The 27701-nt window shown below is 35.2% G+C and overlaps 1 protein-coding gene across 1 annotated transcript in view; it reads right to left on the minus strand.

Annotated features, from left to right (window-relative positions):
- LOC128994138 (tryptophan 5-hydroxylase 1-like) overlaps positions 1 to 26935 on the minus strand; it is a 30874-nt gene extending 3939 nt beyond the window's left edge. Inside the window, exons 1-11 of the mRNA XM_054418439.1 lie at positions 26909 to 26935; positions 22389 to 22491; positions 21694 to 21822; positions 20863 to 21076; positions 17061 to 17158; positions 16180 to 16247; positions 15332 to 15382; positions 6400 to 6545; positions 5348 to 5483; positions 1721 to 1847; positions 1177 to 1406 (exon numbers count right to left, since the gene is read on the minus strand). Of these exons, the coding sequence (XP_054274414.1) occupies positions 1177 to 1406; positions 1721 to 1847; positions 5348 to 5483; positions 6400 to 6545; positions 15332 to 15382; positions 16180 to 16247; positions 17061 to 17158; positions 20863 to 21076; positions 21694 to 21822; positions 22389 to 22478 (1289 nt within the window). The 5' untranslated portion in view covers positions 22479 to 22491; positions 26909 to 26935. The remainder of the gene's footprint in view (positions 1 to 1176; positions 1407 to 1720; positions 1848 to 5347; positions 5484 to 6399; positions 6546 to 15331; positions 15383 to 16179; positions 16248 to 17060; positions 17159 to 20862; positions 21077 to 21693; positions 21823 to 22388; positions 22492 to 26908) is intronic.
- Positions 26936 to 27701: the final 766 nt, after the last annotated feature.

Raw genomic sequence — 27701 nt, forward strand, 5'->3', positions numbered from 1 at the left:
CCATATATTTGAATTTCATGTGGCAATGTATTTTTTTTCAAGGAGAATATTTTGGTCTCACATTTAGTTGAATTTAGGTAAAATTTCCACTTGTAGAACCAATCAATGAGAACATCCACAGAGTATTGCAGAGAATACGTGGCCTGGTGGATGTTGGAATGTTGGCACAGGATAGCAGTGCCGTCGGCGTAGAGAGCTAATTAGGCGTCTTCTGGAAGAGGGATGTCTGCCATATACAGATTGAACAATACAGGGCCCAATATTGAACCTTGTGGAACTCCTGCATTGACTGGTCGAATAGATGATTTTGAGGAACATATTTTAACAGAGAAGGTCCTGTGACAAAGAAACAATTTTACAATATCGGTTAAATATTTTGGAAATCCAAAATGAATCAATTTAAACACAAGACCGTCATGACATACCTTATCGAATGCCTTTTTGAGGATTAAATTTATTTGTGCGTAGTTTTGTAGTAAAATATTTGTTTCGCTTGGTTATACAGCTGTTTTCCCCCGTACCTTCATTTTTAACCTGTTAGCTGTATGTACATCATTTTATTTCATGACAATTCAATGATCGCAATACATCTTAGCCAGATTTTACTGATATAGTTACCCTCACCGTGTTTCAAACGTTGTCTGATGTTGAATGCTGGTCTTGAAGGATTTTGAGTGCGTAAACATTAGCTTTATTTTCAAGTCTGACTTGGCTAAGGCACTTTTATTTTGTTTTGACCCAAACCTCAACCGTTAAATGGCATATGTTTATGTTACTGTCAGAACCTCAACCTATAGACTTTTTCTGATGTGTCTCTTAAAACGACCATTTCATTTTTGTGTGGGAGCTGACATGGCTGGTGTAGTTGGTAATTTGACTTCTTGCACGGCTGTTCTGAACATCATTGGAAATAAGCTGCTTAAAGTCTTAATATTGCTAACGCCTATATAATTTTTCTATAGGTTCAAAGTTTTAAACCTGAGACTGATTTGTTTTTGTGTAGCAGCTATAAGACAGCTGGGAGATCACAAGTAGTATGATCCTACCATCAAACGTAATTTAAGCACTACTCCAGGAAACAATAACAAAACTTCTTCTATAATCAAATTGAAAGCCCAACAACCAAAGTTGTTTCCAATTCCGAGCTACAAACTCAAAATATCTGACATCCCTTACCTCATCTTCTCAGTAGCCTCCTGGAATGAGTCGGTGTAGTAGTAGTGATTCTGGTATGCTGTAATGATACATTCCTCATGTACAGTCACCTCGGGGTCAAACCGTTTGATCTTGTCAGTGGCCGCAACGGCGTGTTTCAACTCTGCAATGGACGAGAGCAAACCAGCTCCGTACACTCTCAGTTGGCCGTCCTGCTTACACATGCCAAACTCCACCGTGAAGAAGTATAACTGAGAAAGAAAGATGTTAAATAACGTTAAAAGTGTGAAACTTTGTCAATGGATATTGATTTGTGAAGATTGAGTAAAACCATTCACTAAGAATCGTAGACATCCCAAAGCATTTGAAGGTACATTGTCATACCTAATAATAATGGAAATAATGGATAATGGAGATATAAAAACTATGTATAGTGAAAGGTATATCTTAAAATCAGAACACGCTTACAATGATGAAGAGATTGTCAAGAAAAAAATTATGAAAGAGGAAATTGAATTTAATAAAAATAATAGTCAACAACTCCTACCTGTTAAAACCAACTTACTGTAGCAAGTTTCTGTACATCACTGTCAGAGGCTCCCAAGGAGGTAAGCCCGAGTTCTTGTGAGAACTGGGCAAAGCCTGCGTTGGCTAGTAGAGGCATGTGGCCCAACAACTCATGGCAGCAGTCCCTGGTACAAAGATATTACAAGGTTGAACAAATACAATCTCAGTTTGTTGGAACAGAACTGTAAAGAAGAAAACAAAGCTTTTGACAGTTTAACAATTTTAGGGTAAAAAAAGAGAATCGCTATTGTCTTGATAATTTTTGAATACCGGTAATCTTTTTAACAAATTCAGTAAAATCTTAATTAGCCAATAAATTGTTTGACTATTCAAAAATACTAGCATTTAATAATTCTGTTATGGGTTGAGTGGCGTTTTCAAGTTGATACTTGTTCTAATGCTTGAGTTGGAATTTACAATATTTCCTCTAAAATATGCGTGAGAACTGTTCAATATGAAGTTGTGACTTCTAAAATAACTTTAGGTTGACTTCTGAAATTCCATGTGACATTATGATGTAGAAAAAAGGCAAATTTAGGTGGTTTTAGCGAATTTCCCTATAGGGAAGTAGCTATTACCGTAGGTCTCATGGTAAGACCTAGGCCCGGGACCGATTTACTTTTTCATTTTGATGTCCCCAGAGGCCAAAAACACCATTCGTTCAAATTTTTATATATCTACTAGCTGTTGTACCCGTGCTTTGCAACGGGAAGTGGACACAAAATAGAAACATTTTAATCTTTACATCTGTTGCATATGATAGTTACACATCCGCCAATGATCTTAGAAACAAAATTCAACTTTTATAGCCTTAATAAAAACGTTTAAGTTATATGACTTTAAAATCTGGTAAGTAGTGGATACCACCATTTTGGTTTTGATTAATTTTAAATCTTGTGTAGGCTGATATGAGAAAAACTTACCAAATCTTCGAATAAAACATTGACATACATGATGTTTCATTGCATCTCTGATTCTACTCTACAAAAATATCAACAAACAACTTAATATACATACTCGTTCTTTTAATCAGTTCCATTGTTCCATTGCCTTTACATTTTCACACTTACCATTAAGTAAACATAGTACCAGATATTTCATTGATTTTAGAAACAAAAGAATACTGTGTACTGCTTAGTTTTATGACATTTTCCTTGGTTTAATTTAATCAGTGGTATGGCAAAACACAAATAATAAATGTATCAAATAAAGTAAATGTGAACTAAAAGCTATGTTAAGATAAAATAAGAGTATTTTGTATTAGCATTTGATATTTAAATATAGTTACCTATATACAACAGATTTTAGAAAACAAAAATCAACGTACAATTTAGTTATTGATGATATTCTTTAGTTTAGTTTAAGCATGGGTTTAGCAAAACACAATAACTTAATTTACCTAAATATACATATAAAAAACAATGTGATGTGCAAGTTATGTAAAGTTAATCTAACACATGTTAAGCAGTTAGAATTTATTTAAAGTAGCCTCCAAATCTATATAAAACATCTATATTTTGTAATTTTAATACTGTTTCCATGAAAACATATCAATAACATTATTTTCATAACTTTAGACGCTTTAAAAAATCCAAAGCAGAGCCGGAGTTGGTACAGCAACGGTTATAGAATCTTTTTAGCGAATTTCCCTATAGGGAAGTAGCTATTACCGTAGGTAGCACGGTAAGACCTAGACCCGGGACCGATTTTCTTTTTCATTTTTATGTCCCCAGAGGCCAAAAACACCATTCGTTCAAATTTTTATATATGTATATATATAGACATATATATATATATATACGTCCGTGAACGCGATAACTTGAGTAATTTTTGTCCGATTTTGATGAAATTTGGTTTAAAGGTGTAAAGCAGGATAAACTTGAATGAGTTCGCGAACCAGCATGATCGGACCTTGGGAACGGGGCTTTACGGGGGGTTTTATGGGGTAAAAATTGGTTTTTCTCACTTTTGACCCTCAAAACACAAAATTTCCTAATTTCTCTATAGACCTTTTTAAAGAGCTTAAAAAAACAATTAATTTAGTATATAAAAGTATTTTTGTTCGGTTAATAGTAACGGAGAAAATTAAAAAAATTGTAAATTTAAAATTCCCATGTTATTCTTATGGAGAATATTGTCAAATGTTGTAGTTTGCTTGTTTATGGATATATTTTGTATTTTGATCAAATTTATTTATTTTGTACTAAGCTATCAATATTTTACAAAAAACACAATTTATTAGTTTCCTTGTAGCAGCAAACCTAGGTACTCGTTAAACCTAATGTTATTAAAATATATTTAATTGAAAATCAATTCAGACAAAATGGAAATTCGCTTAGTCGGCAGGTTTGCTGCGGCGGGGGTATTTTTCTATAATCATTGACATAGTTTTTAGAATAAATAATCCATGATAAAAGGTTAGATTAAGATAAACCTACCTCATAGTTATGGAAAATATTATATTTAATTTCTTTGTATCAGCTGTCTGAAATTGTAAAATATGCAGTTTAGCAGATCTTCTTGTTTACATTTAAATGTCAAAGCAAATGTAAACAAACATTGTTAGTGTTCTCATCACAGCCATGGAGACCAGACCAATCAATATTTACTTTTATAATGTTCACCTCAGAACTTTTAAAGCCAAAGGGGCAAAACCTACTGCCAGCATCGAAATGTGAATAGTCCTATAATGGTCCTTGGTATGGTAGCTATATTTTTGTATAATTTAAGCCCAGTTGGTTCAGTAGTTTTTGCACCTATTAGTAATACACATACAGACAGACACCGTTAGATTTTTATATAATAGTATAGATATATAGAGATACATATATATGTGTCCATCCGCACGATAACTTGAGTAACTTTTGTCCAATTTTGATAAAATTTGGTTTGAAGGTGTAAGGCGGGATAAACTTGAATGAGTTCGCGAACCAACATGATCGGACTATGGGAACGGGGGTTTATGGGGGGTTTTATGGGGTAAAAATAGGGTTTTTCCCATTTTTGACCCTAAAAACACAAAATTTCACAATTTCTTTTTAAACTATTTTGTAGAGCTTAAAAAAACAAATAATTTAGTATATTGAAGCGTTATTATGCGCCTAATTGTGGTACGGAGAAAGTTCAAAAAAATTGTAATTTTAAAATTCCTATGTTATTCTTATGGAGAATGAGTCAACTGTTGTAGTTTGCTTGTTTATGAACATATTTTGATCATATTTGGAAAATACATTAATTTCTTACTAAACCACAGTACCTTTTAACATTTTGCATTAAAAAAAACTTTTTTACCCTCCCTGTTGCAGCAAACCTAAGTACTCATTAAACTATTTCTGTTTAAATAGGGAATAAATGTGATATTTTTAAGGAGACATTTTAATTTAAATCCAATCAGGCAAATGGAAATTCGCTAAGTCTGCAGGTTTGCTGCGGCGGGGGTATTGTTATAAACAGTAGTTTTATATGGATTAATTAATAACATTAAGTGTTATTGTATTTTCAAGAGAATTTGAAAACTTGTAATTGACGTTGTTGTGTTGTTGAGTGTCGTGTGAACCAGGTTCTACTGTATGTTGTGAACTGTGAAACCATAGGTAAATGTTTGTTGGGTTCAGAGGATACTTACGGTTCAGGAGTGTAGTAAGGGTCGGAACTGTGGCGGATGTACTGAGTGCAATGGAACACTCGGAAAGCGAGTCCTGCGAGGAAGTCTCGCGGGGAGAGATAACCTGCGACTGGTCGCAGCTGGAACCCTGTCTTCCCTGGAGAGTAAAATAAAACATCTTGATATGGATGGAAAATACTTTAAAAATCATAAATAGATATGCATTTTTAGCATGGAAAAATTACTCTTATTACAATTGTTGGAAAATTGTTTCACACAATCTACTATAGGGCTGTTCCTAATTATCGTCCCCATCAGCCTACCATCATGGACAAGTGAGCCAGTTAAAATCTGAGTACGAGGCCACATTCTTTACTTAATCCACTGATATTATAGCCTGTTCCCATCCCTACGCTACAAGCCCTGTCATGGTAAAAAAACTATGTGAGTGAAATCAACTCTTCCCCCAAGTATGGATTGTATTCTGTAGTTACTTATATGAGAAAGGAGTCAGTTCCTACTGATTTGAATTTCCAATGGACTTTTGTGTATGCCAAAAGTGTTTAGTGTTTAATAAATGTGCCTGAGTGGCTTAGTGAGTTCGTAGAAGGTCTTACTTAGCAAATGTCACTGGCAGCAGATGTTTATTAGTTTTAATTGAGAGTGATTCTGGTAGAGAATACTTTGTCTGCTGGGTTTAACACTACCAGGGCTTACCATTGCTTGATAATCTTACATCCCCTGTTAGTTTGTCAATCCTCTTATTCAGTTATACTGCGATGATGCAAAATCCACTGCCTGAAATCCAGCTGTCCTTGATCATGCTTTTAATAAATGGTCCTGGCTAATGAAACAGCTGGTCTTAGTCAAAAACAAAGCTAAACAAGATATCACACTTCATTCTACACTCATCTTCACTCATATATGAGTTAAAATACACACCTAGGCGATGGTCTGCAGCTCAATTCACAATATCATTGATACAAGACTGATGAACAAGAGCTCATTGGAAACCTTACAGATAAGAGTACAAAGCCTACCTACTTTGGAAAATTGGTAAAATATATACAAACTTTTAAGAAAGACATTGAGATCTTGAAGCTGAGGGATGTTGTCTTCCCTGTATCCGCAATACTTGACCAGTTCCGGCCAATTCTCCAGGTACTCCCGACATGCGTGCTGCTTGTATAGCTTATGTAGCTCGCGGAACACCACACCCCTATATAATAAATATTATTGCAATAGTTGATTTATTTCTTTCAAACAATATATCACTCTGTCTACCACCCCATTTTAATAAATATGAAGGGATCATAGCAGCAATTGCTGCTTTATAGTTACGTATACAAATTTAAAAGAAATACACCCTTTTTTACACATTTAGTCGCAGTCTTCCCCCAACACGAAACATTTCAACATTGCATTGCCATTCCAACCTGAAAACCGAACATTAAAATCAATAAACATACAAATACGCAATGTTTATATCAGCTGGTATGTTTAAAGCAGCTTACAGAAACACTGTAGCAGTACTTCCATTAGAAAATGACCGGATCTTTGACGGCTTGTGTGGTGTAGAGCAGGGGTAATTTTTTACTCTTCTGATAATTTCCCCACCGTCCTTGGACCTTAGGCTTTAAAATGAATACTCAACAGCCAAGCTACCTTTTACCTAGCTCGAGATATTTTGTGGGGACCGATTCGCTTACGGAATATAATATATATGTAGATATTTTATTGAGGGGATCGCGCGAAGCTCTTATACTACACTCCAGCTTTTGTTTTAAAAATACTCCTCCTGAACGGCTGAAGCGATCTGCACGGAATTTAGCAGTCATAGTAACCGACTATAGGAAGGTATGAATCTGAAATGGTACAAATCAGACTGCAGGCCTTTCCCCTACGTGAATTTAAAATTTTAGAAATTTAACATGAGCCTTATGTTGATTGGTGCCATGACAGTAAAATGCAAGATAAAAATAAAAAGGTAAAAATAAGAGATGTAACATATAGGCCAGTCATATAGTACATTAAAATCGCAAACTATCGGCTAGTTCTGATTTTTTAATATGTTGTTAGGACCACTACCAGTAGTATATATCCAAGTTTGCAGCTTCGAAAGACCTGTGCTAAAAGCGTGCACTCGAAAAACCATCTAATTTTAGCATTTTTTTAGTTTTCTTCTCTATATCTCTTAAAATATGGGACTTGCATAAAACATGTTAATTACATTTTTAAAGTGCATTAAATTTCCTAAAATTTGAGACCAAAACCAGCTCTGTAGATACAGTAGTTATTAAGATACAGCCCTCCAAAAGTTGGAGATTTTTTTCTAAAAAGTAACATTTTAAGGTTTGGTCAACTTCCAGCCCCAAAATCAGGGAAATTACCTATTTAATAAGAAAAGCCTTTGGTAAAGATCTTGTAGCAAATTTTATGAGTTTTAATTTAAGCCCAGAATGATGTATGTAGGCCTGATAGCCATTTCACAATGCTAAAATATATAGAAATTTGAGAAAACAAAATGTCTTTCGCAAATTTGCTATGTTGAGATCTCATGATGGTTTGATGGTGGTTGGAAATAAAACCCAATTTTATCCAAAATAAATATATATTCAGCCTTATAATAATGAACAGTGTTTAAAATAAATAAAATATGCATATATGTACAAAGGATATTGTTGGGTTAGAATACTGTAGTTCATTTTGCCCGCTTCCTGGGTGGTTCAAATTTGTCTGATTCAGTTTGAAAAATAGGTACCGGTAGTTGATCGTCGTCGTCATCTTCTTCGGCAATCTGAACCACGGTGCCGTTTTGGCAAGAGACGCCGGAGCAAAATTTGCAAAGTGCCGAGCATTTGAGCCCTGCTTTTAGGCACGTACAGCCACCTCCACTACAGCCTTTCTTGCACCCGCATGATATAAATTTTAGAAGGGAGGGGGGAGCCACTTCATTCATCGTTCTTATTGGAATGAGCCCCTGGTCTGTCTTCTTCCATCCCCATTGGGTGGCATCTTTTTCCACCCCAAACCACATCTGAACTTGGTGATAGGTTCGAAAGGTGTGGAATTTTGCACCATCTTCTGTTAGAGGCAAACGGGTGAGGTCAACCTTAGCAGAAGCGGCAGTTTTTACAAAGATTTTGTAGCGCAGTCTCTGGAGGGTATCCACACTGTAGTCTCCTCCATACAGACCTACTAGGCACTTTGCTCCGGCATTTGAGATGGCTTGGTGGGTGGAATTTGGTTGGAGGAAAACTTCAGCTGTGGTGATAAGTTCAGGATATTTCTCGAAGGCGCTCCACAGTTTATTCTTCCCGTACCCAAAAATGGCAGAGGTGGTGTCACATCCGGTGAAGGCGTGGAGAAATAACTCAAACCCTGAGGGGACTTTCAAAACTCCATGTTTGAATGAGGTTGACGAATACTGTAAGGGACCACATTCACCTCTGCCACTTTTCTGGAAAAAAACGTTCTTCACAGCTGATCCCAAACCATTGAGAATAACGAGGAGGTCCACATCCTCTCCAATGATTAGCACAGATTTTAAAGAGGTGCTTTTGTCAAGTGCCAACTTGACGATGTCGCAGTCAGCATCCTCGACTGCCTGCTTCGTCTCGATTCCCTGTCTTTGGAAGGCGGAGCATATCAGAGAAATCAGTCGTCGTTTGTTTCTGTCGTTGGCCAGCAACTTCTCCTGGGCCATTTTTATGGTTGTCGACTCTTCAAAGATTATTTCGTTGCACTGCAGAGAACCATAGCGCCTTATGCGTTCGGCAGTTTTTGTTTTCATCTCTGCCCCATCCTCAGGATATCCGTCAAACACCACAGCAACGTTCCGTCCGAAATGATTAAGTGTGTAGCTGACGTACCCGTCGACAATCCCCCTTATAGAGTCGTTACGATGCCATATCACCTTGTGCAATAAGTAACCCCCATCTACCACAACAAACGTGTTGGCTGCTACTGAGATATTTTGAGGGAGCGGAGTGAAAGCTGAGAAGAACTTTGATTTTGTTCCTTTGCGCATACCCTCTTCTGTGAACAATGCCATGGGGTACGGAGCCAACTCGTACTTGAAATGTTCCATCAACTCTTTGTCTGACTGTTTGATGATACACAAACGCTGGAAGATAGTTAGTGGCTCTACATCCACACGTTTGTCTCTTACTTTGATGGAAGTGCTCATTGATGCTAAAGTTTGCACTTTGTCTTTTCGCTTGAAGGAAACCTTTCCAAATGAATTGCCTGATATATTCTTGACACCTTCTATTCCCATTTCTCGAGCCATGTGGCAATTAATCTCAGGGGCCCCAACTATTCCACTGCTGATGGAAAGCAGTTTGTCTGTCAATGGAAATGGAGGGTGTATGTCAAGGTAGTGCTTCAGTTTTTCCACATCAATAGCGTCTCTTTCAATCTGTGCTGCTCTCATATCAACGTGCTGCTCACTGGTTGTACACGAAATGTCCCAATACCTCTCTAAGCTCTCGCATATATTGAGCATGAACACCATGCCTCCAGTCCATCGTGAAAGAACGCTACTTGATATCCCCCGACCATGGGTCAACCCTCCCTGGCTTTTCATTGACCTCATCAATACTTGTTCTATGGTCAAATCTGACCATAGTCCCGACCACAATTTGTCTGAGCGGCGAATCGTAAAAGCTCCTTTTGTGAACATGCTCCATTCATTTGGGTCCATCTTCTCTTCTAAACCTTCCATGTCTTGTAGGTACAGCCTAGCACTTTTTGCATAAAAAAAGTGACCTGCAGAGTGGAAAAAGGGTAGCATTTTTCCAATTGTGGTTAGGTGGAGCTTCCAATCCCCCATCCTTTCAGCTTGGACGAATTGCTTCATTAGCGTGGTCATCCGAAAATACTGAACCCACAGCTTTGATGTTGGGCCATTTGCTTCCATTTTATCCAGGGCAGTTTTAAATTTGGCACTCAAAGTCTGTAATATTTCACTGTCTTCCATGAGGAGAATTGTCGACCTGTCACTGTCACACAGGATCCTATCCATTTCAGCTTTTTCTTCCTCCGTGAAGTGAACCTCATCAGTTAAAATCAGGTGAGCAAGAGCTAAGTTAGTGAGCATGTGAGCTCGTACAGCCCTAGAATAGGCGTGACCATTGAGGATCTTGTCTACACTGTTTTCGGCGTATATGGTGAACAGCAATTCCTTCAGGCCACTACCTGCCATTATCGCGCCGATGCTCCCCATGTATGACATTAACAGGTGGAAGCCACCAAGACGCACCACTACATTACTTAACTCAGGATGCGGGCAGCTTTGAACGATATCTCGGGCTTTCATGTAGAGGGGTTGGTCGAAAGTGACGAAGCAAGTTTTCTGGGAGTGTGTCCTGCTTTTTTGACTGGCCTCAAGCAGAGCTGTCATAATGGTGTCATAGTCGGTGGGTGGGGCGTGAATAAATGGGAGGAAAACAATCTTGGAACGATCGAATTTAAGGTTTTCTGTTACCTGCTCCATGAACCCATTCCAGCCTGGTACTTGTGGTAAGTGAGACACTTTTCCGTACAACCATAACAAGTCTGTTGGTGAGGGCAGGATTTCACCAGCAACTTGGAACATCTCATGTACATCAGTGATAGGTATAGCTGACAAACCAGCATTCTTTCTTACGTTGCACTGTTTCACATCTGATAGATTGTAAGAAGCAATTGTGTCAGCAGAGACATAGCTCTTTAAGCGCGGGATTATCTTACCGGGCATCACAGCAGTATATGGAGTGATAACCATGATGCCGCCCATCTCATGAAACGTGTTTTCTCCATCCAAGGTGTTTACATTAAAGTCTGCATTGTCAAATGTGAACTGCATGAAGGATCCTTTTTCAATGTGGGGTGAGGATTCTCCATGTACAATGGCTGAGCTTTCGATTCGCACTGCTTCACTGTAACTACATGAAAACCCCATTGCAGAGCAGAGGTTAATGAGATGTTTTGAACCAAACTTCCTGTATAGGTATGTACCAAAACTGGTCTTCAACGAAGAAACGAAAGACGTTGGCCTTACTGCAGATATCAGTAAGTGAGCAAATCCCACACATTTCTTTCTCCAGTCTTCAAGCCCCTTACGTTTATTTTTTAGCACGATAGTTTCGAGCAACAGCTTCACAGATTCAGGAATGTCAGAGTCAGCATCTTTTAAGAAATTATCGGATGGAGGATACTCACTGACGTTATATACCACTGAACGAATGTCTTGCACAAGTATTTCTGCAGCAGCCTTCACCACCCTTAGTCGCTCTTCTTCAGGGTTACTTTTTCTATCATTATACCAGGTATCGTACAGGATCTTTTTCCCAATGTCACGAAAACAAAGAACTGTTTGATGGCTGCGGCCACGGCCAATCTCAGAGAACATTATCATGTTTCCAAAATGTTTTTCAAGATGACTTTTGACGGTTCTGACATCAGGCTTGAACTCGCATTTGATCTGGGCCATTAGGTCGTTTAACGAGAACTGGCATTCATCTCTGTTTTCGGCCAGGAAAGAATATATATAGTCCATACTCTCAGTGATGTTATTTGGCTCAAAATGTCCTCTTTTGAGTGCAATGCTTGGTGGAGGTTTGTAAAGTTTAAGGCGGCATTGGCTGTGGTACCTAGCACCAGCTGCAACTAGGTCATTTACAGAAGCAAGACGATGAATAATTAGCTGTGCCCATTCATCCCCTCGACGCCCAGCTGCTTCAAGGATGGTCGCCCTGACGTTCAGAGATTCAACAGTGTGAACAATATTCCGTCGAGAAACTGGTAGTTTTTTTTGGAGGTTGAGAAATTCTGAGGTGATTTCGTCCCCACAGAGGAAACAAATTTTTTGCAGGTTACATTGTCCTGAAGAGCCTCTTGATCCTCTGGATGTTGATGGTTTAGGAGCTTCATCACCACCACGGCGAACCGATGCTACAATATTACTTTCAACCGTGTATCTCTTTCTGCATGTGTCGTGAATACCAACTTCATCCAACCCTTGCAGAAACTGTTTATTATGCAGTAGGCCACGTTTGTCACTTACTTCAATTAAAGAAAGAATCCCACGTGTTTTAACAACCACAACTTTACCTTCATCAAGTGTATTGTTACAAATAAAACAACATCCCGGCGGAGCCGACATTATTTCATTCGCGCACAAACTAATCACTTACTCCAGTTAATTATGGTACTTGTTTACATTACAATAATGGGATTTGGTATGCATTGGTATTATCATATGTTGTAAAATACAAACACCTTAAATAGACAACAATTGGTTGTCTGGTAAATTGAAATACCTGTCAGCTGTACAGCTATACAACACCAGCAAAGCAGGTGTACCAATATAAACTTAAAACAAAACAAAATATCTACTAATAACAATGGGAATAACTAATGGCTTGGAGGGACCTTAGCCCATAACTTCAAGTACACATGTCGGTTCGAAAACAAAGCAGCTGTTTTTAAATCCCTATGCTTTTCTTATGGGGGATATTTTATGTAATATCTAGTTAACTGATAACTTTTTAGAAATGCCACTATCTTTTCCAAAGTAACTGGGATCGAGACCTGTGATTTGCCAAAATCACACAATATTTTTACTTAAACACTTTGCTTGCAGAATTATATGTTGGATTATTATGGTAGCCTAGCAATAAATCAAGCTATTAAAAATCAAGTACCTACTTTAACAAAAATACAGTTTCCCATTATTTTTATTTATTAGCGTTATGAGAGAACTATCAGGCCGAGAGACGTCGTTTTGTGCTTAAATTAAAGCTAATTAAATGTACTAAAACATCTGTTCCAAATAACTTAAGTCGTAAATGAGTATTATCTCCGATTTTGGTGTTAAAAGTTGACCAACTCTTAAAATTTAATTTGTTTACAAAAAATTGTAAATCATTTGAGGGATGTATATTGGTAACTACTGTTCCTACAGAGGTGGTTTTGGTCTCAAATTTTAGGAAATTTAATGCACTTTAAAAATGTAATTAACATGTTTTATGCAAATCCCATATTTTAAGAGATATAGCGAAGAAAACTAAAAAAATGCTAAAATTATATGGTTTTTCGAGTGCTACGCTTTTAGCACAGGTCTTTCGAAGCTGCAAACTTGGAAATACACTACTGGTAGTGGTCCTAACAATATAATAAAAAATCAGAACTAGCCGTGTGTTTGCGATTTTAGCTATTTCTAGTGTACTATTTGACTGGCCTAATATGTTTATCAATCATCTCAACTAGCACATTACAAATACAGAACACCCTAGAGGCCAAAAACACCATCCGTTCAAATTCATATATGTGTCCGTTAGCACGATAACTCGAGCAAAAATCATCCGATTTTGATTAAATTTAGTATAAAGGTGTAAAACTACTTTTATTCTAACAAGTTCGCGAACCAGCATGATCGGACTATAGGAACAGGTGTTTATGGGAGGTTTTATGGGGTAAAAATAGGCTTTTCTAATTTTTGACCCAAAAAACATAAAATTTGGCAATTTCTTTCCAAACCATTTTGTATAGCTTAAAAAAATAAATAACTTAGTATATTGAACCGTTATTAAGCGCCAAATGGTTACGGAGAAAATTCCAAAAAACTGTAAATTTAAAATTCCCATGTTACTCTTATGGAGAATAAGTAAACTGTTGTAGTTTACTTGTTTATGAACATATTTTGATCAAATTTGGAAAATGCATTTATTTACTAAACTATTAATATTTTACAAAAAAAAAAAAAACACTTACCCTCCCGTCCTCCCTGTTGCAGCAAATCTAAGTACTCGTTAAACTAATTATATTTAAAGAGGGAATAAATGTGATATTTTTAAGAAAACATTTTAGTGTAAATCCAATCAGACAAATGGAAATTCGCTTAGTCTGCAGGTTTGCTACGGCGAGGGTATTTGGTATTTACCGTGCCTCAGGTAACACCCAATTTCCTTTACACTAAATTACCATAAACATACGTAATTAAAATAAACCGAATCCTAATCCAAGTCAGATGTCCCGGAGTTTAGAGTCAAAGTTGTCTCCGAGACACAAGTTGTGATCGCATTTCCGTCGCTGAATCGCACAATCACACCAATTAGATCAGCTGCTATCGCGCCGTGCCGCCGTCAAACAAACCCAATTAAGCCCTTCTTTCCAGTTGTTTCTTGAAAGCGTTTTGTTGCTTCTTCAACTATAAACGTCTCCGAGCTTCCTAGTTACAGTTGTGTCTATTTTGGACTTGGTCGAAGAAGGAAAATTAGGTGTTTCGTTTGTTGCATTTATTGCAAGGCACTTGGGTCGCGATTTATGTTTTTATTGTTGCATATCGAGTAAATTTAAAGAAATTTCACTGTTAAACTATTTTTGTTTACCGTAAATTTATGTCGCTGTAAAAGTTATCATTATGTTAACATATCTACTTAAAAACTCGTATTAATTGATCAACTAATTGCTTTTGTCAGATAAACAAGAAATTGATTTCAAATAGATTTGTTAATTGTGTAGAAAAAAGTCACAAGAGTTATATTTTTTGTTGAGTATTTTTATTTCCTCGTGTGTCTTTTACGTTTTCGTGAGAGAATGGCTTTGTTAGGTAGTGTATTACATTATTAACAAGACTATCATAAAAGAAACAACTTTGATTTTTTTTACTCCAATGATTGAAAAAAATGAGACCATACGACTTTCAATACTTGTTAAATTACGTTAAAAACACCTAAAATGTTTTTTGACATGTATAAAACGTGTGGTTATTATTTAAAAGTAAGGTATTACTGCCAGTTAATGTTACTTCATATAGAATGTAAACATGTAATTAACCGTTTAAAATATTAATTAATCGTTGCCTCCAGCGATTTTTATTTGAACACTTTAACTTTTTGCTGCTTCCAACAATTCAACTTACATGGAAAAACTTTAAAATATTATTTTGTAGTTAATACCTACCTGAATAATTGTAATAAACTAATAAACTGCTGTAAAGTTCAAATAAATTCCACTCACCATGTTTTAATCTCAGTCTCTGTATATTTGACTCGAGGTATCGGCTGGCCACTGAAACAGACAGAGATGAAGGATTGCACAGTAGATAAGAGAAACAAAGGGAGTGTAGTTGAAACCCATATCATATCTTATCATGCAATGTCCAAAGCTTAATAGAGTGTTTATTTGCATATTTTATAATTTTGCAATATAGTTTACACAAGAATCATAGGAGAACGAAATTATACATTATCCATCCTAAACACTAGTTATATGTCTTCGTCCATAAACCTAGATACTTGTTTAATCAAGGAAGGGGCTTGAGGTGACGTTTATTTTTCAACCCACTTCAAATTAACCATTTAACGAATTTATTTTGGTGAGTCCATTTTACAGGTTAGTTTTGAATAGCCTAAACTTAGAATGGGACATTTTGAGCAGCCCCAATTTACAGACTCATTAGGGTAGCACAATTTGCAAAATACATTTTGAGTGATCCCAAATATCCCAAGTAGTCTATATTTTGGATTATTTCATTTGACTTATTTTGATTTATATTTTTTATGGTTCGTTAAATTTACACTAAAATTAGCTACCCAATACTGTATCCATATAGCCAAAGGTAAAATTACCTGTAAGGCAGGGTGGAAACAAGTAAAATTGTATTTACAAGCGTTGTGTTGTACAAGGGAACTACTTGTACTTGTGTACTAAGGATTGGCAATGTTTGATGATACAAAGAATTTCACAACAGCTTCACTTAATAATTAAGTAAACGCGATCACCCATAGTTAATTAACTTAAATAGCCATTCCAGTGGGGTTTGTAAGCTTGATAAAAAGCAAAGACAACAGAAATCAATTACTCACTGTTTGTAGGCGAGTGCGATGTTGGAGAACTGCTCTCTTCGTCGTCGGTAGACTGGGTCTTTGAAACCCTGTGGACAGTTACATACAACAAATGTAAGGGATAAAACAAACATGTTGGAATAGACTAATGAAGATGACAGGAGGACTATTAAGATTACCAGTAGATTTAAATATTTGCAAACGCTGTGTTAGGATGATTATAAACTACAATATGGTGAAATTGTACACAAAATTTATATGAAATTAAAATATACTCGTTGGCTGTATTGTATAACATCAGGAGAAAGGTCGTGTTTACAATCATATGTGAAAGAGTTGACTACTTGTTGTTTAATAAATGTTAAAGGACGGTATAATTTCTAGTAGTTAATTAAAATTTCGTTTGAAACTGCCTTTGAATAAGAATTATAATTGTTGTAAATACTATATATTTTATGTGTAATACAATAAAAGGAAAATATGTTTCGTGTCGTAATTTTAAAATATTTTCCTGCACACGTTTTTTGACCCAGCCGTTATCAAAATATAGCTGTCCAAAATTATACTAACGATCAAGTCATATATTAATTTATTATGTTGCAAAACTGTGTGTAAAATATAGAATTTCCACAGAAAAAATAGGTTTGCCTAAAAATCTTTAAAAAAACCCCACCTATAAAAGTGGTAATGCACCAACAAACGAAATTAGTTCTGAGTGTTAATGGGTTTTTTCTTTCTTAATGTGTAAATCTTATCCAATTTAATGTTTGTGAATGTACAGTACACAGAGAAATAATACGCATTGACTTAAAATAACTTTAATATTTATATTTTAAGTAAGTAAAATCATAATTTTCCTATTTAACATTGGCAACTAATCCAATCATTTTAAATCCACTTACCGGATGATCAGCGTCCAGTTCAGTTCCGTACATGAGCACTTTTTGGGTTTTGTCTAAATCCGAAATCTTCTTTGGAAACCACGGCATCTCTTCAAAATCTGTGGGAAAATTAATTATGCATTCGATGAGGTCATGGTTGTTAGATTTGGTGTATAAAAGTTGTTGAAACTTAAAAACCGTTGACTGAATGTTCACTGAATGCATTTATATCAGAAAACGTTGAAACAGATCAGTTTGACAAACAATCAACCATGATAACATCTTATATCCAATAGTGGATTTGACGTAGGCAATCTCTGTAATATTGTTTTGAATAAAAAAAATCCAATTTGATACCAATGTTATATTGTTTTATTGCTTACGTTTAGAATGTTTTCTAGGTAAATAATACTTTGAAACCAAAGGTTTAAACTGAATTATTAAGTTTAAATATTTTATAGGTATGTTTACTCTATTGTAGGCCTACTGATGCTGAAAATTTAGTAAAAATACAAAGTTATAAACGTCATTATATTATAACGGTTAGGTGTAGACCAAGTCATTCAAAGTAATCAAACCTCTAGAACAAATTAGAATAGTTTTAGAAAAAAGATAGTATATAGAAATAGTAAATAGAATAGTACGTACTCAAGATTACTGTAGGCCTATTTACATGTTGATATCGATCACAGGATTACAAAATTAGGAGTTTGGATTATGGGAAGATTAAGTGGTAAAGAATACTGTTATTTTCCTCTAAGCAGGATCAACAAAAATGAAAGTAAAAGCGCTCATTGGTTACGTTTTTCAAGTGCTATATTTTTCACTTTAAACCAATTTATTGTGAATAACTAAACAATATATTTTATAAAACTAACCAAATTTACATATCTCCCGGAGATGCTATTGGCTGTCGATACTACGCCAGTTTGATAATCGGTGCTGATATTATTTATATAATAAATATTTATCACTAATATATTGGTCTAATATTGTGGCTATACCTCGTAGATATAAATGCACACGCAACTAACAACGAAAAAACAATTTTAAACTTAGTTATACTTACAATTGCAGTTATTGTAGGCTATAGTGCCTTAATACAAAATAACATACAGTAAGACTTGATAGAAAGAAATGCAACGGCATTACAAATTTTAATTTAAATTACCAATTAGGTATTTGGTGCTGATATTTTTATAATTATTTATTTCTTAGTTATAGTGAACTATTTATTCAAATATAATTCTCGTAGTTTGATAAAAATGGGAAATAAACCATGATGAATCTCATAATAAATTGTGTCAGTTACAAAGTAATTCACAAAAGTTTGAAGTGTTTATCTGGCCGGGTGGTGTGGGTGGTTCTGAAGGAAACTCAAGTGTTTGGGAAGGAGATCAGATGCGAGTAATGCCGTGCTTCTGTTTTCCATGAATTTTCCCGACGTTTCCAGATAACAAAATGGGCGGGTTGAGTTCCACTAGCTTTTAGTGCTATTTGACTTTCAACAGCTGCCTGAATAAACCATGGACACGTGACCGATCGTAAGGTTTGGAATCAAAGAATAAGGGTTGAAATAAATTAGCAGGGTGTAAAATGTTATGGTTCTTGTTAGTTTTGAAGACGAGGCTGTTATATTGTGTTTTATATGGCGCCTATGGTTAACACGTCTGTTGAGTAAAATAAATAAAAGGTTTCATGGATATTATCCATATTGTACACTGACTCCTTTTATTTATTTTATGCAACAAAACACTATAAACAAATTACATTTCATTCAAAGCAATAGTTAAGAGTCCAGTTCAAAGTCCATTCACAAAAATCTATATATTAATTTGAAACTGTTTTTCTTTGTCACAGCTATTTTGAGATAACGGCTGGGCGTAGAAACTCGGTAGAGGTGTCTAAAGAAAGGTCTTGGTCTGTAGATGAGCCATCAAAAGAGAAACATGGTGAATTCCCTTGGGGCTCTGCCCCCGTGGCCTTTAAATTCCCATCCCATGTTATTCTTATGGAGGAAAACGGGGTTTTTGTCAAAGCTAATTTGAGAGAACGGCTGGGCGTAGAAACTTGGTAGGGGTCTCTAAAGAAAGGTCTTGGTCTGTAGATGAGCCATCAAAAGAGGAAAGAGGTAAATTCCCTTGGGACTCTGCCCCAGAAGCCTTTACAGTTGCCTCTTCAGATTTGTTTACATTACGACCATATGCATAATTCTAAACTACTTTTTATTGCAACAGCTGTTAATATTTAAATTGTGATTTATTGAATTTGTCAAAATGAAGTACATTATTTGCAATGGATTTTTCTGATTTTAAAATTGATTTTCTTCTGCATCGTGTCATGTTTTGCAATATAATGTTCTATTACCAAATCAGTGGAAAATCCTAATATCACAGTAACTTTTAAAATGATTTCTTAAGGAGTTAACTTATATCTATTGTATGGGTTGGTTTCTGCCTTTTTTACCACTTCTTGGAGATTTTACGTAGGTTATATTCTTTGGCATATTGCATTTGTAGACGAAACTTGGGTTGGTGTAATTATTACAATGGAAAAGAGCGAGAAATCCTGGACAATTTGATATAGGCTAAAAATAAAACTGAATTAACACTGTGATAAGATAAGATAAGATATTTACAAAAGATTTTGATTATATCTAACTGTTGTGTAGATCGTGAGTATTTCCATAATCTTTCAGTCGGATGTAATGCTTCGCAATTGCTCGAATTCGAGCAACAGGTACACTAGTTTAATATTAAGTATTGATTGATCCATTTCATAAATATTAAAAATATATCTTGCATGAAATCAATAATGTAAAAATAACAATGTTAGTGAATTCTATTCATAGTGACTTTATTGTATTTATAATATTGATAAATCATTGCCTTAATAATATACCTACACATCATAATATGCACTTATGAATAGAATAGACTGGGACGGGTGGCGTCGTCCTGTAATCCAGCTACTGGGAGGTCACGAATTGTGGATATTTATAGGGATGCACTGTGGATGCGATGCTCCCTGGTGTGGATTAACGTCCGCACTAGTGAGTACTACGACTATCCGCAGTATTATCCTGGTAATTAGACCAATTCGTAAATTACAAGGAAAAATGTGGTTCGGATTCCACTATAAACTGTAGGTCCCTTAGTTGCCATTAGCTGTATGGGCTATTAATTAACAGCTGTGTCTAAGGAATATGTCGGCCTTAGTCACTAACAAGACTACAAGATCGCGCCACTCATCCTACACTCATCCTTCACTCATATTTGGGTTAAAATACGCACATAGTGGCGTCCCCATCTTAAATAATTGAATTGAATTGAATTGAATGGATAGATAAGACCGCACGTCATTGTGAAACCTTAACATTCCAGAATATTGGATTAAAGGGGAAACAATTAATAAAGTGAAACCCAAAATTTTCAATAGGTGGGCGTTGTTCTAAAGCAACCTCTTTTTGTATGCTGTTTTTGGCCATTTTCGTCAGACGTCGTGAGCGATCGGCAGACGTCGTAAGCGATCGCCAGACGTCGTAAGAGATCGGCTGACGTCGTGAGCGATCGGCTGACGTCGTGAGCGATCGGCTGACGTCGTGAGCGATCGGCCGATGTCGTAAGCAATCGGCTGACGTCGTGAGCGATCAGCCAATGTCGTAAGCGATCGGCAGACGTCGTGAGCGATCGGCCGATGTCGTAAGCGATCGGAAGACGTCGTAAGAGATCGGCCGATGTCGTAAGCGATCGACAAACGTCGTGAACGATCGTCCTACGTTAGAAGCTGTACCATGGCCATACTTAGTTTTGACAATACCTACCAAATGAGGCGGTAGCGGAGAGAGGTGTGGGCGGTGGCAGGTCAACTCCCTGCTCAAACGTGTCCAGATTGATGGCGGCGACCTCTCTCTTCAGCAGAGCCATCAGCTGGTCCATCCTCTTGTTGTCGCACTTCACCTCCACCAGGATCTCGTACTCGGAGTCACGTCTGCCCGAGGGACGAGACTCTATGTGGAGGACGTTCACGCCCAGGTCCTGCGGGAAGAGGAAGTGGTTAAGCAATGGAAAACGAATCCTCCAGGCTCTGGACTCTGGAGGAAATTGATTTGGGGTTAAGATCCATAATTGCCCGGAGTATTAAGTACTCATTTAAACTGTAATATCCATTTTTATTGTTTAGTAATTTGTAATTTTTAGCTTCAAGAACTTTTCCAAAGACTGGTCTTCAGGGTTTCTGTAAGGTGTGGCGGGATTTTGTAGCCAATAAAAATAACAATGACAGATTTCCTGGTTTTGTACTTTTGTAGCTGCGAAAAATTTATTACTCTTCTGTGGCTGATGGTGTTAAGGACTTATTTTTAATATTTAACGTGTAGCGTGGTACAAAAACCATTGCATACTTAAGTTAAACCACCCTTATCACTGTTGTCGGTTATTAAATCATGGCTATTTACAATGAAGACTGAAGTCCAAAGATCTAAGGAAGTTGTTCGCCGAACATGGTAGCATGTGGTCGCGTAAAAACGCTTTCTCTAACATACCGTAAAACTACTATATTAATATCACCACACGTCTATGGTGACGAGCTGATGAAGTTTTTTATTGAGCAGATGAATCATAGAAATAAAATTTTAAAAGTGTCTTCCTCCTACCTGAAACACCTGCAGAGCTCTTGCTAGACCTCCGACCTGGTTCTTGAGGGAAAATATGAGAGAGTTGATGGGTGTGTCTTGAGAACCCCCTTGGGACGACTGTGAAGGCTGCGGCAGCTTCTTGGGCAGCTGTAAACACATTTGGCTAAAACTAAAATCCGATCATGCCATCCCGTATTGTATATTGTTTGGTTATTAACCCACCCCCACACCCTAAGCAATGCAATAGTGAAGGTAGCATCACCCTACAAACATAGGTAATATACAGGAATTGTTCATCAAATTGGATAATATTGTTGCAAACCAGCAGTATTTAGCTTGTTTGGTAAAAGTTAGAGATGTTTTGGCAACAGATAATTATATTTTTGCTTAAATCTTAGATATTTTGCTAAATATTTTAAATGTGTTAGGCTGATTGTTTGGGATATGTTTGGCGGAAATGTGATATTTATCTAAAGTTCGGTACGAATTTGCAACAGTTTGAGACATTTTAGCCATGGGTTTGGTACATTTTGTTGAACTTTGCGAGTTTTTATTTTAATTTCAGACCGATTTTGCAAAAGCTATTTTGGCTAAAATTTATGATATTTTAGAATGTTTTATCCCAAATTTAAGTAGTTTTGGAAATGGGTTGAGATATCTTTGTGGTATCTGGGTATGTTTTAATGTTTTAACAAGCAAACACAGTGACTCACCGTAGGCTTGGGTACGCTCTGTTTGATGGTCCATTCCTCGCCAGAACGATACAGCCACAGACCCAGAAGACTTTTACCAGATCCACTCATCTTGACTGGGTCACTGTAACGGAGAACGGTTAAAATAACGTGCTAATAATCATTAAGGATAGACGTGTGGTCAGGCTAAGTGTTTTGATACCGGTGATGTGAACGTACTGCATGATATTTACAATTATGTGTATTTAAAATTTAAAAACCACTCGAAATCAATGGTTACTTTCAAGCGGCTTACGTTAATTAATCTAAATGCGATAAATAGAGTTATATCATCAACACTTTAACATTAAGCTTTGTTTAATAAGTAGTAAATATGTTTTTAAAATAACCATGACTCCTGCGCAAATTACAAGATTGTTTGAATGTTCAATGGATAAAATATTTCCAGTACGTCATCAGTGCTATTATTAGTTAGTTAACTGGTTTCATCTCCTCTTTGAAGAACATTTAGATATTGAAATCGTGTAGATGTATCTTTTGTGGTTAACACTTCCGCGATTTCGTCAGCGCAAGGCGAATTAAATCTATGTTATTGAGAAACAAATATCTGTTGAAAAGGTACATTCTTACTTACAGCAACTGCTTAAGAGTCTTCATCAGTGGTAGCCATATTGGATTTTAACCCCATAAGAGCAATTTTAAATTTGACAGAACATACCATCATTTATAGCAGCATGCCGAAGATATAGTTTTGAAAATGTATAACTAGGTTTATAACATAGAGTACTGGGGAATCGGGAAATTATATTTCAAATATTTGTTTTTGTATTTTCTTAATAATTTATTTAATTAAGGTTTAATTAATTATCATTAACTTGGAGAGAAAATGGCAAAACTAAAATCTTTTTAGACTCGCTAGAGGACCACTAAACCTTTATTTTAAAGTTCAATCATTATTATATTACAACAGGGGTTTTTTTTTTAATTCTGTTTCAAAGTTTAAATTGCTCTTATGGGACTAAAATCCAATATGCCTACCACTGATGACAACTCTTAAATGGTTATTACTCTTAGTGCAAATATATTTTCAAGCAAAGTGCAGTGTTATTTTTAGAAATCTCATCTCATCTCAGTAAGTTAAGTGGACCACGGTTCGTGATAGGCCACTGCAAATCATCTGCCAAGATAACATTTTAGGCAAAGTTCGGATGCTCTTCAACACGATAAGAACTAAATGAACTTCTTCTGCAGATGAAGAATCTTTTGGTTTAGGCCTATATAAATATAAGCAGAATTGTGAATTTCACAATCCTAGCGCATGGCTGTGGCCTGAACTTTTTGTTGTATCGAGTTAGAGAACATTTTTATGTAACTATCTGGGTAAGTTTAATAGTATTTTTTTGACTGCTGCTCGTTGCACTTTGGAAATATTTTGTTAGGGATTAATATTAAATGGTTTTTGTAGCGTTAGTAGGTCTATACATGCTCAAACCATATGGTTTATCTTATATAGGCAAAAGTGGTAAAAAAGGCAGAACAGAAACCAACCCGTACAATAGATATAAGTTAACTCGATAAGAACTAATTTTAAGAGGTACTGTAATACTAAGATTTTCCACTGATTTTGTAATAGAACATTATATTGCAAAACATGACACGATCAAAAGAAAATCAATTTTAAAATCAGAAAAAAACATTGCAAACACTATTTTGACGAATTTCCTATTACACGTTATTTGAAATACAATTTAAATATTAACAGCTGGGTCATTAAAAAATATTGTAAAATCATCCAAACTAGAGGTCGTCCAATGGTCGAAAACTTGACCAAAAATAATGTAATGTACAGACTTCTCTATTTCCACCCTATATATAAAACATGTGATTGTAATTTATTACGTTTGTTTTGATTTTCTGTTTATTTTTCGTTGTCATTTCGTCACCAGCGTAGCAACCCTTAAGGCCCATGTTAATTTTTAAAATTTTAAATCCATTTGTTGTGTTTATTTTTTTGCATATTTTAATATATAACATCTACAGGGTTCTGCACATCTACGGGAAATATATTTCTAACAGTATGCAATATGCATAGATTTTAATTGCGATGCACACGAGCTGAAAACAGGTTTTAAAGAATCATACTTGCCTATTAATATATAGATGGCCATAATGTAAACAAATCTTGGAAGGGGACTTTAAAGGCCTCTGGGGCATAGCCCCAGTAGAATTTACCTCGTTTCTTTTTTGATGGCTTATCTGCAGACCAAGACCTTTCTTTAGACATCCCTACCATGTTTCTACGCCCAGCCACTCTCTCAAATTAGTGGGGACAAAAACACAGTTTCGTTAATGTATAGTTTAGATTGTACGGAAGTGTGTGACTATTTTTAAATGTTATTGTTTGATCATCAAATGCTAATATTATATTATTGCCTCGCTGAAAAATAGGCATTTAAGTCTCTATGCTTAAAATATCACTTTTCTCTAATTTAGCGGTTTGTTGTAGAGTAAGTTTTTTTACACATTTTCAAATTAAGAATTGTAAAATGTTAGTGTAGGCTAAAACGAAGTTAAATACCTAGTTTTGGGATGCTATATATTTTACTGCAATACAAATAGCGAATGAAGTAGTCCAACAATATCGAACCCCGGCTGAAACATATCAAGAAAGTAATAACTTAACTTTAATAAAATGACGTAGACCATGAATAATATCTGGTGATATTTGTATTTTCAATCCTGCAGACTGGGAATACAATTTTCAATTTTAATTATTTTTTACTTATGTTAAAAATATAAACACTTTGTATAAATATGACCGATTAAAATCCCTTGTTTTTGTGGAATGTTATAACTATCCTGAAACTATATTTTGAATATATTTTACACTATTAGACAGACCAATTCCCTTTTTTTAATCATCAGATTATTACAAATTTCAAAATATTTTAATCGATAAAATTATATACTATACAGGGATGATGCAATTTTATTACTATACTTAGTTTTTTAAGTAATTACAAATCTAAAATATAAACACCATAAATACTGTATCAAATTTATTTTCATTCAGAATTAATTTTTTACTAGTTAATTAATCGTTAACAATAATTAATATTTATAACTTAGTGATTCAATATAAATCAAAGCAATTTTATTTTAACCCTTTATTATAAACTTACAAATAAACGTTAGTTATACATGTAAACTTAAATAAACGACTTCTGCAAAGTGCGTATGCATAGATTTAATATTCTTAAAATAAACTGTGTGTTAAAACTATACCTATAGTAAAATCATATTAATCAGTAATTAATCTTATAGCTTATTTTGATTAATAACATGCACTATTGCCGTTGTTAATAATTATTGAAATAAATTGTTTTCGTTAAAAATCCCTTTGATTCAGAACAAGTTAGACAGTCCTAAGTTTAATTTCCTCTTAAAGATACATCAATTATTTTAATGCAAAATATTTAGATAAAATACTGCAAAATAAAATGTATGCATGAATGTAAACGACTTTGTTTAAAAGTTTAGCGAATCTATTATTTTATTGTAATACCAATACATTTACATCATAAATCAATTTAATGTTTTTTAGTGAATAACTTAATTGTCTGCCATTTTTTTTATATTTTTTGTAGAACAATACATCTCCCTTTCTGTTTCATACATAATAACTTAATAATTTTGTAACTAGATTTTTGTACCTCTAGAAGTTAATTAGATAGTTCTAAACTTGGTACACTTTCAAAACTTTTCAAGCTGTAATAATAAATTACATTTAAAGTCTCTTCAACGTTAAGAGAGAAAAAATGCGAACAATGTATTAAGATTTACTAATTACATACCTTATTTAATAACAAACCCTAAAAAGTATAACTTTGATTATACTTTTTAACATTTCAAATTTGGGTACTTTCCTGTTAAAGGGAACATTCATTATTATTCGATGATTTTTTTCTTGATATATCGATATTTTTGTTTTCCGATCCATTTATAATAATGTCGTTAATGACAAATTGACAACTGATCTAGTTTAGGCTAAAATAGGCTATTATATGGATTAAGAAATGGAACTGTTCTAAGCTAGCCTAACATAACCAACCAAACTTGTTGTACTATTTAAAAATTCCTTTTCAAAACCGAAAAGGCAAGTTAAACAAAGAATTTTAAAATGTTACAAAGCCAGTTTGGTTAGTTATGCAAGGTTTTTTTAACAGTTTCATTTTGATTACCGTATTGTTTGTTGATACTGATACTGAATAGTATTTATCGTATTTGTCAGCTGATATGTTTCAATTTGTTAATATCGATATATCGAGAAAAAAATCATCGATAATAATGAATGTTCCTTTTAACAGAAAGTACCCAAATTTGTATGATTGTATTTTAATTATGTACGGTCAATTTTTTTAAAATTTAACTATACATTTACAGTCTTGATTTGCATTTTGTTAAGGGTCGTCTTTTAATAATGTATAATTTTATAAATTATTATTAATACAAAATTCAAACAAGTTTGTAGCAGAACCTACCTGTTGCCTGTTGCCGCCGATGTTACTCTGAATGAGGCTGTGTTGAACCCCTTTCATCACCCACCATCCCTTAGCAAAATCAAACACCCCCCCCACCATCCCTTAGCAAAATCAAACACCCCCCCACCATCCCTTAGCAAAATCAAACACCCCCCCCCCCTGCTTGCGTCATCAATGGTGTTGTTTTGGAGGAGGAGAGGAAAAATGACACAAAGAAAAAATTGTAACTATCAGTAAATTGGAAGCATGTAAACCATGTGTGATTGAATTAATATTGTAGTAATTCAAAAATATTGAGATCAGGAGGTCAGATTATATCAGTGACGTTTAAAGGTAGTAAATTTTAACTCTGCGAAAAATGGGTATTTTCACGGGAATTGCGTTGCGAATGTTTAACAACCTTGGCTTTTTAGTTTTCACTCAGCGGTAGAGACTTAACATCTGACAAGCTCAAATCAAATTGTACTTATTTCGTCTGCAGTGTAAATAAATCAATATACATTTTGTATTTCTACGCTCTGTAAAAATATCTTTGAACATACACGTATCAACTTTTGTGTGACTAACTCTTGTCAATGTATAGTTGTATGATTCTCTGTGGTTCAGATAATTTTAAACAGGGGGAGAGAGAGTCCAAAATACTGCATCTCAAAATCAAATAGTTTACCACGAATTTATTAAGCAAAAGATTTTTTCCCATAACTTTGATAGCTTTGAAGGGAAAGCCTTAAGGCATTTTAAGACCAGCAATAAGATAAAAATTGCTCACGACATTTACAGAAAAATTTCACAA

This window comes from Macrosteles quadrilineatus, unplaced genomic scaffold, assembly GCF_028750875.1.
Source record: "Macrosteles quadrilineatus isolate MER2022 unplaced genomic scaffold, UCM_ALF_1.0 Scaffold_5__1_contigs__length_97177068, whole genome shotgun sequence".
Lineage (NCBI taxonomy): Eukaryota > Metazoa > Arthropoda > Insecta > Hemiptera > Cicadellidae > Macrosteles > Macrosteles quadrilineatus.